Source organism: Haliotis cracherodii, unplaced genomic scaffold (genome assembly GCF_022045235.1).
Source record: "Haliotis cracherodii isolate W230 unplaced genomic scaffold, xgHalCrac1.p SCAF_17, whole genome shotgun sequence".
Lineage (NCBI taxonomy): Eukaryota > Metazoa > Mollusca > Gastropoda > Lepetellida > Haliotidae > Haliotis > Haliotis cracherodii.
This window is the reverse complement of record NW_027266272.1, coordinates 15,241,994-15,255,060: the sequence shown is the minus strand read 5'-3', so window position 1 is coordinate 15,255,060 and position 13,067 is coordinate 15,241,994. Positions and strand designations below refer to the sequence as shown.

General features: G+C 39.6%; 2 protein-coding genes across 2 annotated transcripts in view; one reads left to right on the top strand and one right to left on the bottom strand.

Moving 5' to 3' along the window:
• The window catches only part of LOC139464910 (ferric-chelate reductase 1-like), a 126,668-nt gene extending 125,442 nt beyond the window's left edge, over positions 1 to 1,226 (bottom strand). The window contains exon 1 of the mRNA XM_071246501.1: positions 483 to 1,226. Coding sequence (XP_071102602.1) covers positions 483 to 729 — 247 coding nt within the window. The 5' untranslated portion in view covers positions 730 to 1,226. The remainder of the gene's footprint in view (positions 1 to 482) is intronic.
• Positions 1,227 to 10,123: 8,897 nt separating this feature from the next.
• The window catches only part of LOC139464636 (uncharacterized), a 64,965-nt gene continuing 62,021 nt past the window's right edge, over positions 10,124 to 13,067 (top strand). The window contains exon 1 of the mRNA XM_071246161.1: positions 10,124 to 10,167. Coding sequence (XP_071102262.1) covers positions 10,124 to 10,167 — 44 coding nt within the window. The remainder of the gene's footprint in view (positions 10,168 to 13,067) is intronic.

Here is a 13,067-nt window from a genome sequence, read left to right as displayed (position 1 = left end):
CAGCGTGATGCTAGGGACTCATTTTCTGGACCAAATGTCAAAAAGCAGCAGATAAACGATGCATAATGCAACAGCTTCATAAAGTCCAAAGGCCCTCGGTGTACTTGTTTTCAGGGCGTCAGTTCTAAACATGAGAGGTGTGCTGCAACGTACTACAAATTCTGTTTCAGGATCCTCAAATTCTAATCAATCCAGGCACGCACATGCTTGTTAATACAAAGAGAAGAGTACAATTTGTTGAATTTATGTTTAATTTGGTAAACGGGATATTGAAGGTGGCAGAATCACTTGGTAGAAGTAGGCGTGATGTAGCCATTTCATGACATTCATGTTGTCGTCAATAGTTTAGTTAGTCAAACGGATTTGTATTCCTGAATTATAGGAATTTTCCGGAACTTTTCACAAGCATTATAAATCGATACATTTATGTAAGGAAAACACTGATGGCAATTCAAATAAAGGTACGTCATAGAAGATCCTACCTCTAAGGATGGCATTCCTCTTGGATGTCCAATGAGACCAGACGACAATACCAGCAGCCGACTCTCGGCAGACGACATTACTTTGGCGCGAAACAATCTCCGTGTATTTCCCAGGACCTGTTGCCACGGCAGAAAGTTCATTACATATCTCGGGAAGATTTTTCCCAGCTCTAGAATAATGCACGCTGAGCAACAAAATCACGTGCAACAGCATCAAAACACACCACCTTCCTTGTGTCGAACGCATTTCTAGATTGTGTTGACTGGAGGACCAGCGAGTGCTTCTGGTGTACACAAAAGCTTAATCCAGTGTCAGCCCGATATTCTTATGACATCACGTCGTTGACTAAATAACTTTGACCTCTTGCATGAGCATCTCTTGGGGTCAATATTGCGAGATTCCTAGAAGCAAGATCTCTTGTAAATGACAGAAGTAATTCCACTGAGGCGTCGGTTGTGAATAGTGATAGCACCGACTGATTTTATGCGTAGATGGATTCGGAACTGGGCCCAATCAAAGTGCTTCGTCTCCCACCCTCTCAGCTTATGACGTGCTTGATCTGGGGACTTTTAACGCTACGCTGAAACCATTGTCTTGTGTGGCCTGGTCTGAAAGTGTGAAAAGCGGCAAAGCGGTAGGGTTTCGTTGCGGATGGTGTTCTCCCATGGAATCCTTCTTATCGATCCGTTATGCTAGCCCACTACCCCTAGGCTTTCACGTTCGTGTCACTCTTACGCTGTCGATGTGTCCATCTAATCGCCACGCTGCCAGCAGAGGATGCAACACCACGGACTAGGCCGGCGTGAGACTAAAACAGTTGTCGGAATGTTGGGAGTATCGAACACTGACAGCTTCCATAGGATTTTGACTTTGTTTGGAGGAAGAGGACTGGGATGGGAAATGACCATTAAACGACCATCGCCTTGTGTAGACGTACAGTGAGATTTGATAAATGTTCATGTACGCACAACGGGGAAAGTCAGATTTTCGTTACAGAAATGTTTGATGTATTTCGGTATTGAACACCACCATGCAAGCAAGGCAGTGGATCTATGATAGTGAATATTTTATATGGGACTTCAATGAACTCAAAATGATTGTTTTCGTGTATTTTCTGGAACAATTTAAAAAATAAATCTTAAAATTGCAAATTATTATACAATTTACCTAGTAAGAAAATGAGCTTAGCAATGCTGATTACGATACAGATAATTTAGATATAGACGATTTAGTATCGGGATATTTGCTGTCATCATGGAGCCAAGTCTCTGGGTTGGCCATGTTATATCCGTGCTCGAGGTTTTATTAAAGTGGTAAACGTCTAAGACCTGCATCCTTTTCATCCCCATAATACACACGCCGCGATGTAACTGGACTGTTTCCCACTGCAGCGTTTAACCTAACTCACACACTCATCGTTTTGCTATAAACATTATGCATGGCCTTGATCTTTTTCAAATGCCATCGATGCATCATAACTATTTCAAATATAGACAAAGGCAATATGATATATGAATATAAAACATCAGCGCCAAAGAATAACCAGTCTCAATTATCTGCCGAAGCAGATTCCATTGGGCGTGGTAAAACATATATGAAAGTATCGCTGAAAATCAGTGATGACACCAGGTGTTCGCTCATGGTCGAAATTCATTCGAGACGCAGAGATATCGAGGTTTAGATTCATACCCTGACGCTGTAGCTGAAACTCGACCAATACACTCTATGCACGCATTTTACCTGCATCCACGTTTTACAGTATTTCACAGTTTATGTTTGATCTTCGTTAGCGTATATATTAGTACTTGCCCGTGAAGAGATCACCTGTTTCATAAACATACAGCTGTGTTACACATTGTGTAATACCAAAGCGCGTGCTTATGTACTGCGGGAATTAGTTACACTAACAAATATTGAAAGCTCTCAGTATCCCTTGGATTATTCAATGACATTGCCCGAGGAGATGATAGATCACTAAGAGGAGCTTATGCAAACTCAAAGACACCAGCAACCCCGTTGCTAGGCATTGACATTGACACATGACACTCTACGTCACATGACATTGTTTCGCCGGTAGATCTTGCAACAAAATTCCACAAACACGTCATAGAGTATTGTGACGTGATTGTTAACTTTGTGGTACAGGTCCGGTTGCACAAGGCGATCGTATTGAAGCCCAGTCCAAAGTTAAAGTATATGAGTTACGATAACCTCAGCGCTACGATAACTTCGTGGAACGTTTAAATTCTAAAGGTGGGCCGGTATATGGTGTTAAATTAATATGTGTCAACGTTTGACATGTTTGAAGCTATATTCTGCTAAACTAATTCGGATTACGTTGTGGATCGTGTTGGTGTCTGCCTATATTCATACACGACAGTAAAATTCTAAAATAAATTTATAAATGGCAAGTAATAAATACAATACTAAACTCGCTCCTGTGTAATACCAATTTTTTGAAACTCGTGAATAGTTCTGGTATCTGAGTAGCTTTCGCTCGTCAAATACCAGATTTAGTCCCTCCTTTCATAAACTTGGTATTACACAGGAGCTCGTTTAGTATTCTATGTACTACAGAGTGCCAGCAATATCAACACAAATTCATTCCAGTAAAGAAATAATACATACATTTAAACATCACTGCCTTTGTTGTCATACCGGGGCATACTTTGTCATTGGGTCTGCAGGGTAGCCTAGTGGTGAAAGTGTTCTGTCGTCAGGCTGAAGATCTTGGTTCGAATCCCAACATAGGTAGAATGTGTGAAGCCCATTTGTGGTTTTCCACGCCGTGATATTGTTGAAATTTCGCTAAAACCCATACTCACTCATTTCTATCATTACTCCACGAAAGGACCCGTGAAGATCTGGGTTAGAATAGGTTTTTTTCAGCAACCCATGCTTACCTTTAAAGGCGACTACGTGTGTCGTAAGAGGCCACTAAACGGGATCAAGTGGTCAGGCTCGCTGACTTGGTTGATGCATGTCATCGTATCCCTGCGTGGACGGATGCTCATGATGTCGATTATTTTTCAGACCGCCGTCATAAAGCTGGAATATTGCTGAGTGCGGCGTTAAACTACAAACAAACAAACACAAACTGTTCATTGCAATGAACTAAGCGAATTTGTACAGGACGAAAACTGTATACTTGTGATCTGGATTTTAAAGTGGTTCAGTTGTTCACAGCAAGGACTGAATAATTTGTGCACCACACACACACACACACACACACACACACACACACACACACACACACACACACACACACACACACACACACACACACATACCTACTATATCAATTACATATACATGTTCGAGATATGGTCCATTTAAACTACTTTAAAACCTAAACGAAACTAAGATTTATTAAATGCTGAAATGTATCCTGGATTAAGTCTAGCTACATCAATTGCATCATCTTGATGGAAGCCCAGGCAATACTGCGCAAGTGGTCATATTCTTCATAAACACTCCAAGAATATCACTGCTAAATTATTCAATTCGTCAGCTATATTCATAGCTGGAGCAAGACCAGAGATCAATTTGGCACACCACATAAGGCAAAGTATACTAACTCGCCTGCAGAGAATAGATGGTGCCATAGAAAATTGTTAAATTGCGTTTCATCTGTAAATTATCACCACAGCCCCTGCAGAGAAGCCCAGCTGAAGAGGGTTGAGATAGAAATAGCCTTACTCGAGAGATGATACAAAACTGTTGACTTTGATCTCATGACCAGATCCATAGGGAAATCAGCTATTAGAACTGCAGTACATTTCAAATATGATCATAACTATTATCGATTGCCCCGACCAGGAGGTGGACCAAGAAAAACCCTGTAATATATTCCGTTTGTTTCCTTTAATGGCCATTCTTGATGAAACACTCTCGTGTTTATTGTTCTCTTTTCACAGGAGATTCCGTCATTAAACACAAAGGCTCGTCGTTGTCTAGGGGACAATGTTCCTCCAAGCAGGTTACCTGATAGGAGACAGACGCCATGATAGATAGACCCAAGACGGTCACCAGGAGATTGCCTAATAACATTAACCGTCTCCCAAAATACAGTCTGGCCACTGTTTTAACGCATAGAGAGATCTATTCTCGACGCCTGGCACCCTCTTTACCATCCCTGCACGATCTGATGGCACAGGAACCAGTTCTTACTGTCTATTTCAAGACGCAAATGAGAATATGTACATTGAAACCGGGTTCGCCTCGATTCAGTTTGTTTGGAAACCTCACTTTGTGGACGATCTTGGTGGAAATCTCCACATATACTACTCAAAATAAGTTAAAGAACACCGACAATACTCACCATCCATGACTGATTTACCATTGTCATATGAAAAAGGGGTGTTTTTTAGTAGTATATATAATACAAATATACTGTAACAAAGATGCGTTCATATGGATATGTGTTTTTCATGACGACTGCTATGGGAACCGTACCATCAGACTAACCAAGTTTCGATGTATGTCACTTATGAAATTCAATTCTTTCGGTCCATTAGCTGATTAATGATGAGTAGATGTCTGTATTCAAAATAATTTTATGCTTTAAATCATGTTTGATTTTTCGATTCAAATTTGTAATCAATCACCATTAAACACACACAATCAGTTGACAGAAGATAATTGAGATTAAGTACAGATTCTTTTCATGTGAGAATTTTAATTAGTCACACTTCCGTACTCCGTTCATATTACAGTATAAAAACCTTCGCTCTTCATTTACACAGTGATCAAACGTCCATCTTTTATGCCGAGACTCAACAACTCGATGGCAGATTATGTGTTGATGTGTATGATAATGTGATGATTTATCATTTGTAAATATGATATTGGTTTCAGAGAAGATATGTGTGTTAATGAGGAATTAAGAGTACACGTTTTGTTATTTGCGTAGTAATTGAGAAAATGATGGCTGGAACAAAATGTTTGGAACATTAACCGTGAGGTTTCAAGTAATAAAATTTGGTTCATCGAATACTCAAAGACAAATCTCAAAACATCGTATCAAGCAATTCTTTCGAAATATAAAACCTACCTACCATTTCCTACATGTACGCAAATAGTTGTGAGGACATAACGTCACTTACGAATTGAACGTCAGTTTGGATGGGTTCATTGAAGTGTGAACGATTTAAAAGCCCTGGTTAAACGATGGTCAAAGTTTAACCAGCGCTTTTAAATCGTTCACACTTCAATGAACCCATCCAAACTGACGTTCAATTCTTATAATTTCTTACTTTGTAGTTGACTGGTCTCGCCGGATAATATCGTAACAATGTTTGCTTGAATTTGAAGTCCTCTGGTTTTGCCGAAGAACGTTGCAACAATTGTTATGCAAGGAAAAATAGTTCTTTGAATATATACAACATTATCTAGAAATATGTCAACATAATTTCATTCTCTGAACAAATTTACTAACAATATTTTGGATAAATCAGATCTTAAAAATAGATTACAGGAAAGTGAACAAAAATATAAACATGACCTCGATGCAACGAGGTGAGGTCAACCTTTAAGCGCGGATTTATATATGACGTCACATAAGTTTGTAAAGAGGTGCATTTCGAGTCGAACAGGAGCATGAGGATGAAATTTATACTTACATGTACTGCTGTTGAAAATGACGTTTATGGAGCAGTTATGGAAAAAACCCTGACGCGTGAACCCTCTCGTGGCACTAGCAAATTGGGAATATCACCGATTTATGAATGTGTTGCTTGTGTTTGGATAATCGCAAACCAATTCGGACGATGCGGAATGGACTGGTGGGGATTGAACCGAGTGATCTGAAATTTGCGTGTATTGTGTTAATTTTCATGTCAGGGTGTGTTATATTTGGAGTTTGAGATGTGTCGCGTGTGCTGTAATACTTTGCTCAGCTGGTGTTTCTTGTCACCTGAGATTACACCTACTGTATGACCAGCTTCATTTCTGTGCCCCGTCACTCCTCATGTGCCGCCGCTTCTCGACCTAGAATGAACGGAGAAGGTCGGCCAACTCACAAACCGGAATAGTAGATTTCTGATTCCGTCTACGGATATTTTCTCGTCTCCGATGACCAATCGGTAAAACAGGTAGGCAAGTTTGTTTGTTTTTGTTTAAAACAAATATGTTCATGTTTTATGGTTTCTCAAAATACTAGATTTTTTGCCCGATACGATAGTGAATCGGGTTTTAGTTTTGGATTGATCAGGAGCAGTCGCGTTTGCTCTGTGTCAGCGGCCACATCTGAGCAGGGTACTACATTGTTTTAATTGTTTCTAGATTCCTGTCATTTCCGAAAACAAGGCATCGCTCAATAAATCAATTTCGTTCACCTCAGTAATTTTACAGAATTAATTTTCTTTACTTGCGTTATTAGTATTGAAAGATAGCCATTCCATATCCAAATCACCGTCAGGACAATCCATTTTGTTTCATGTAGCGGCTAGAAGACATCAAACACCAGAACCAAAGCAGAAGAAATGTTACAAGACCAGGCAAAAATACTAAATTAATTATATTGCTGATAAATGCAGGGATTAAAAAGAAAATAGAAAAACGAGTTGATCGTAAACACTGATCTAAATTTCGGAGAAAACCCGGAAAGTAGTTCCAACAAACGTTCACACGATCAATTTCACAAAAAAATTGTTCACACCGTGTGAACTTTTTTGTCCATTCACAGGTGTGTGAACTTCAAATATCAGATCACGTGACTACCCATTCAGCCAATCAGCATGAAAGAAACAGTGTAAACTTCAAAGTATGAAATTATTCTGAAGTAACATGACGACATATGCATCCATTACAAATGAACTGGCAGAATGCAGAGAACAATCAAGTAAACTGATGTTTAAATATTACTCCATCTCATGAAATAATGATTGCTATATTTAATGTCGCTAAAGGCCACCCTTTCCATTAATTATTAAACGTCAAAACAGAAAATAATAACTCGTCTGCATTATCCGCGGAAAAAAGATTCCATTGGGTGTAAATGGCAAAATAGGTGTTAAATTTATATGAGTGGATCACTGAAAATGACCGATGGCACCTGGTGTTCGCGAAAAGGATAACCATATCCTGCCAAGCTGCCATTAAGCATGACCATGATGGTTTTGTGAGAAGCTACGTTTTGGCTAATGATAATGTTGGTGAAACTGGTCTGAGATATATTGATTAGGTCTTCGTTGGAACCATGTTGGGGATGGCAGTGTCACAGGTGTCCGTTAGCTGGCGAAATGTGTGTCATCGTACCCCGACGGCCTGTATAGTCATCATGCTTCAACCTACTTCTACATCTAGCCATGACGCTGATTGTTGAAACATTGTCGATGGTGCCATAAAATAACCTTCATAGCCTTTCACTACATATAGCGACCACACAGATTGCCCAGTCGTCTTAGACGCCTGAATTCTCTGGGCGGAGTTGGACCCCACAGAAGCCGATAATTGTGGGTTCGAATCCAAAACACGCCTTTATGTATCTGGGTCTGTCAGCATTATACCATTGGTCATGGGTTTTACCAAACTGAAAACGTCTAAGACCTACATCATAAGGAATTTTCCTGAACCATCAAGTTTAAACTGAAACACTGCTCAAAGCAGCGTTTGACCATACTCAGTCATTCCCATATAACAGCACAGTAATTCAACAGTACACCGATATCATTGCCTCTATAGTTATGGTTGGGCGTCAAATCAGTAGCATTATTTTGCTCCACGCCACAACTACTCAACAGATAAGCCGTTGTTCTTAACCCAAGAGTCCGCAATCAACAGTATCAGTGATTGATGTGACTCCGAGATTTATGGTCTAGATACAGTTCCCTCTATATAACAATATGGGCTCATAACTTAAAGGGGCTTACCGGAATAAATAGTTTTCTCCAATAATTTTCAAGGGGCTTACATTTTTCTCTTATAATTTTGTCCCTCGACGATAAGCCGTTATCTGCTTAGAATGCAGTGCACGTGTTATTAGTTTGTAGAACGACTATGGAATATTGTTTTTGCTTCGCTCATTGAATCAGTAACTTAGATGAGTTATCAAGATACATAGCATAACATGGTTACCCCAAAGAATTCCTGAATTGTCAGACGGGTAGCCTTTTACATATCTTAGTCTTTTTTAGTGTCAATGTGCTTAATTAACGATTACGCTACCGACGCTAGAGTAACTCCTCGCCCACAAAGGAGCCGACTCGGAATTGTCAAAAGTTTACAAAATACACACATGTGATTAAAAAAATAAATAAATAAACTGATTGCAATAGGGCGCTTTGACAAAGATAAACCAAGATATAGTTTATAGGATTTATTAGCACTAAACAGTAAACACTAAGCTATAGCATTACGGCTTCATCAAGTGAATGATGAAGTAGTTAGTATATACTCCGAAACGTCGTGTTCCTCGTAACTAAGAAGTTGACATCCATAAATTTCTTCCCTATTAATCATTTGAGCTGGTAACTGCTATTACCTGTGAAAGTTCTCAACCGAGTTCCTAATAACCACGGACACCAACCTTGTTCACATTTTACAAGCAAACTCGTCCATGTATACGTAGATAGCACAAATGTACTCCACTAGTTGTGAGTTCTGGAACTTTAAGGCCTGTACATGTTTAGGTTTGAAGAAAAGAAATCGCACTGAATATTGGCAGTGTCAGATCCACGGAATGAGTGAGTGAGTGAGTTTGGTTTTACGCCGCTTTTAGCAATATTCCAGCAATATCACGGCGGGGGACACCAGGAATGGGCTTCACACATTGTACCCATGTCGGGAATCGAACCCGGGTCTTCGGCGTGACGAGCGAACGCTTTAACCACTAGGCTACCCGACCGCCCCTCCACGGAATGAAGAAAAACACACGATAATTGACATGTTAGCTCACTGTGTCTGAATAAAAGCGACAATTTAAAAATAAATAATTGAGTTTTAGGGGTGTGCACCCCCGGGCCCCATCCCCACATCCAAACCCACATCAGCTTCAGCTACAAAACCAGATATATTTTTTTATGAGCCTGAAAACCGCCTTGCAACAATGTCATTTTGGGGCGGGCATTTTTTTAACAGTCTGAAGCATCAATATTATTTCAAGAATTTTCGGTGAAAATATACTGTTTTAAAAAAAATCCCAGGGACCACCACCCCCATAATAAAAAATCAAATGGTAGGTCCCCAAACGCTTTTACATTCCTCTCCCATTAAGCTATTAAGCTGGCATCGATAATCTTCAAAGTGGCGTTAAGCCCCAACTTACTCACTTAGTCACGTTGTTTGGGTGTTTCAGTACTTCAGACTTCACATATGTTGAAAATTTACACGAACAAATACAATAACACATCAGTTTGTTTACACCTTGATCAAACACCTAAAAGTTAACTGACGTTACGTCTGCATGCTTATGTATCAGATAGTCACGATTTCAGTCCATTAAGTGTAAGCCATGAACACATGGAGATTAGGTGTCGGTGGGTAATTGTTTGAAAGGTTGCACTGCCATAGTGTGAGGTAGTGAAGCCAACAAACGACCACAGTCCGCGAATATCGATCCCTACAGCACTATTCCTGGTGTCCTTGTGGGAGTTCATTTCAGTTAGTATCATAAACACTGCAAACTGGAGGGTTCCCTATAATGGAACTCACGGAGAAGAAACAGATCGCACTTAATCCTGTGTAGTAATAGATGCTTGCTATTCCTCTGGACATTACTGTCGTAAGAATATTGACTATAAGGTTATAAGAAATTCGTGAACAGTAACATACATATGCATGTTGATAATAACTATTTAATGGCCGAAGGGAGCTTAGACATAAACTGACTACTTTCACTGTTTATAAACTATTTAATGGCCGTAGGTAGCTTAAACATAGACTGATAAGTATTATTTATCATATAATGGGTAGGTTTCTCGGCAGGATAAAGCCAACGGATAAAAACGATATCCGTTGTGGTCATATGTGGATAGAGATGCAAATATGAAAGGTCAAGTAGGACTACTTTCACTGTTTATAAACAAACATGGCGTCGCCCTCGTCATTCGGGGATCGAGTCAGAATTAACCATCGGGAATCTGGATAAACTACAGGGATAATTGCTATCATTATCAAAAGAGCAGTCTAAAATACTGAAAATCAGTGTCTAGTTGTGACGTAGCTTAGGCATTTTATAAGTTTTGGCAACTATTGAGATATAAATTTCGAAACAATTTTTCGAGGGCACGAGGCCTAGCCTAGCGGGATCAGTAGCCATATCTGTGCTTGTAGACCTCTGCGGCTTAAAACCTTCTCCACAAATTTAAATAGTTGGATTTTGCCGAAATATGATTGAATTGTTACCTTGTTTCGTTTTTCCCTGTGTGTACATCTGACTACACTTCTTAACGTTATAACAGGACAGACCGACTGTCAACAACGTCTGACCGTAGCCGTGACGTCTCATAGACTAGAGTTAGAGTAGCTTCCCTTTGACAAAGGGCAGTTACTCTAGCGGACAGACCGATGGATTGCCGCGAAAGGCAATTAAAAACAACTGTTGTTTTGCGTATCTGTTGCTTCGCCAGTGTATAAGAAACAGATTTCAGTTGGAACTATATTGGGTACTGTCACTGTCCGACTGACACATCACTTACCATGGACGTAATAAATATTAATGCGCGCATTCCAGGAAAACTCCCAATGTTTCGGTAATGTTTGTGAGAGAGGAAAAGCGATTTTAAAGCACAGAATTAAAGAATGACATTATATGATAAAGAGGTTATCACGCTTGTGTGTTTGGGGAATGGTAAATATCCTGTATTAGGAATAAGCACTATGTATTTAGCTCGCCAAGGCTCGCTAAATACAATGTTTATTCCTAATACAGGATATTTACCACCCCGAACACACTCTCGTGATAACCTCTCTCTCTCTATATATATATTATCCTATTTGAAATTCAGAGAAAGCTAGGTTTTGAGAGGTAGGACTAGGTTGGGGGTCGGGTTAGCACTGGTTCCTGGGAACATTTAGTGTATGTTTTTTTGTTTGTTTGTTTGTTTGTTGTTTAACGCCGCACTCACCAATATTTCAGTCATATAACGGCGTTGAGAGAGAGCTTTATTTCAGTAAAGGGGCCACCGGCTCTTTATACAATACATAATATTAGAGTTAGACAATTTCAGCGCCAATGAGAAGGTTATTACGCTTTTTAAAAGCATGAAATATAAATTTAGCTAAAGCATTAATTATGCATGGGGTTTTAGATGCAGAGAGTGTTACAAATTTATCAAAAGTTACATTTATGTACAAATAAGAAGGTGCATAATTACGTCTCAAACTGTCATAATATGTAAACAAAAATGATATTCAGATTGCACTTCAGGTCTTACACAAAATGGACACAGTCTCTTAGTTCTTAAACCATAAGACCATTGTTGGTTATCTATATCAATACATCTTGTTTTATAGTTATCAATAAAACCAATATGATTTACTCCTTGACTATTCCAAACAAGGCCAAAACCATATGAATAAAGATGTTGTTTTACTTTTAGAGCCAATGAAATAAAGCTCTCTCTCTCTCTCATATACGATGAGATGCATAAACCAAGCCTGAACATCCGATCCCGTTAGTCGCCTGTTAATACAAGCATCGTCGCCTTTTAGGGTATACAGGGGTTGCTGAAGACCTATTCTACCCCGGATCTTCACAGGTCCATGAAGACCCACTTCATGTTATAGGTATGTAAACTATGCAATCAGTTAGCTTATTTCTACGGCTGGTAAAGCATTCGGCTATGCTGGTTGCTGAAGACCTGTTCTACCCCGGATCTACGCGGGTGCTGCGTACATGTAGCGTACTTTGTCAATGTTCTGACTCCAACATATCTGTAAGATGGTAGTCCTCTCTTTTTAATACAAACTTTAATGTTTGCCTATTTCATTGGACCATATTGTCTATGCTCATAAAATAACACATTTTATGTTTTGTTGTGAAATAATTATGTTATGTCACTGGGTGAGCTAAGGTGCTCAACCCTTTGTTGTCATTAGACTCTTGTTAAAAAAGTTTACAGCATTCAAGGCATTAGTTAGGCTCCCGAAAACTTCTGAAACTGAGTCTCGGGATCCCCAAGATACCTTGAAACCGAGCCACGTGATCCTCAAGGTTTTCTTAAACCAAGCCTAGTGATCGTCAAGATACTATGAAACACAACCGAAAACCAGTTACCCTGAAATTATTTACAAATGTCATGTTATTTAAATCCAAACCACCTCATATATATGTTAGTCTCATGCTAAACCGTGTGGCGCCCCTGTCAAACTAAACCTTATGTACTCGCAGTATTCGCGAACCTTTACTTGTCAACCTAGCCTGCCATCTGTAAGTTCCATCAGATTGCAAACGTTTATGCGAAGATTATATCATGCAAATCCGTATGCGTTACCTTCTGACACCAACGACCTCAAGGGAAAACTTTCGCATTTGGTCTACACTCTCATTTGAACAGCCCAGGAGCCAGAAGTCATTGAAAAAACACCTAGGTCCCTGAAGACCACTGTATCGCCTGATGACGCAAATAAGTAACGGGGTGTTG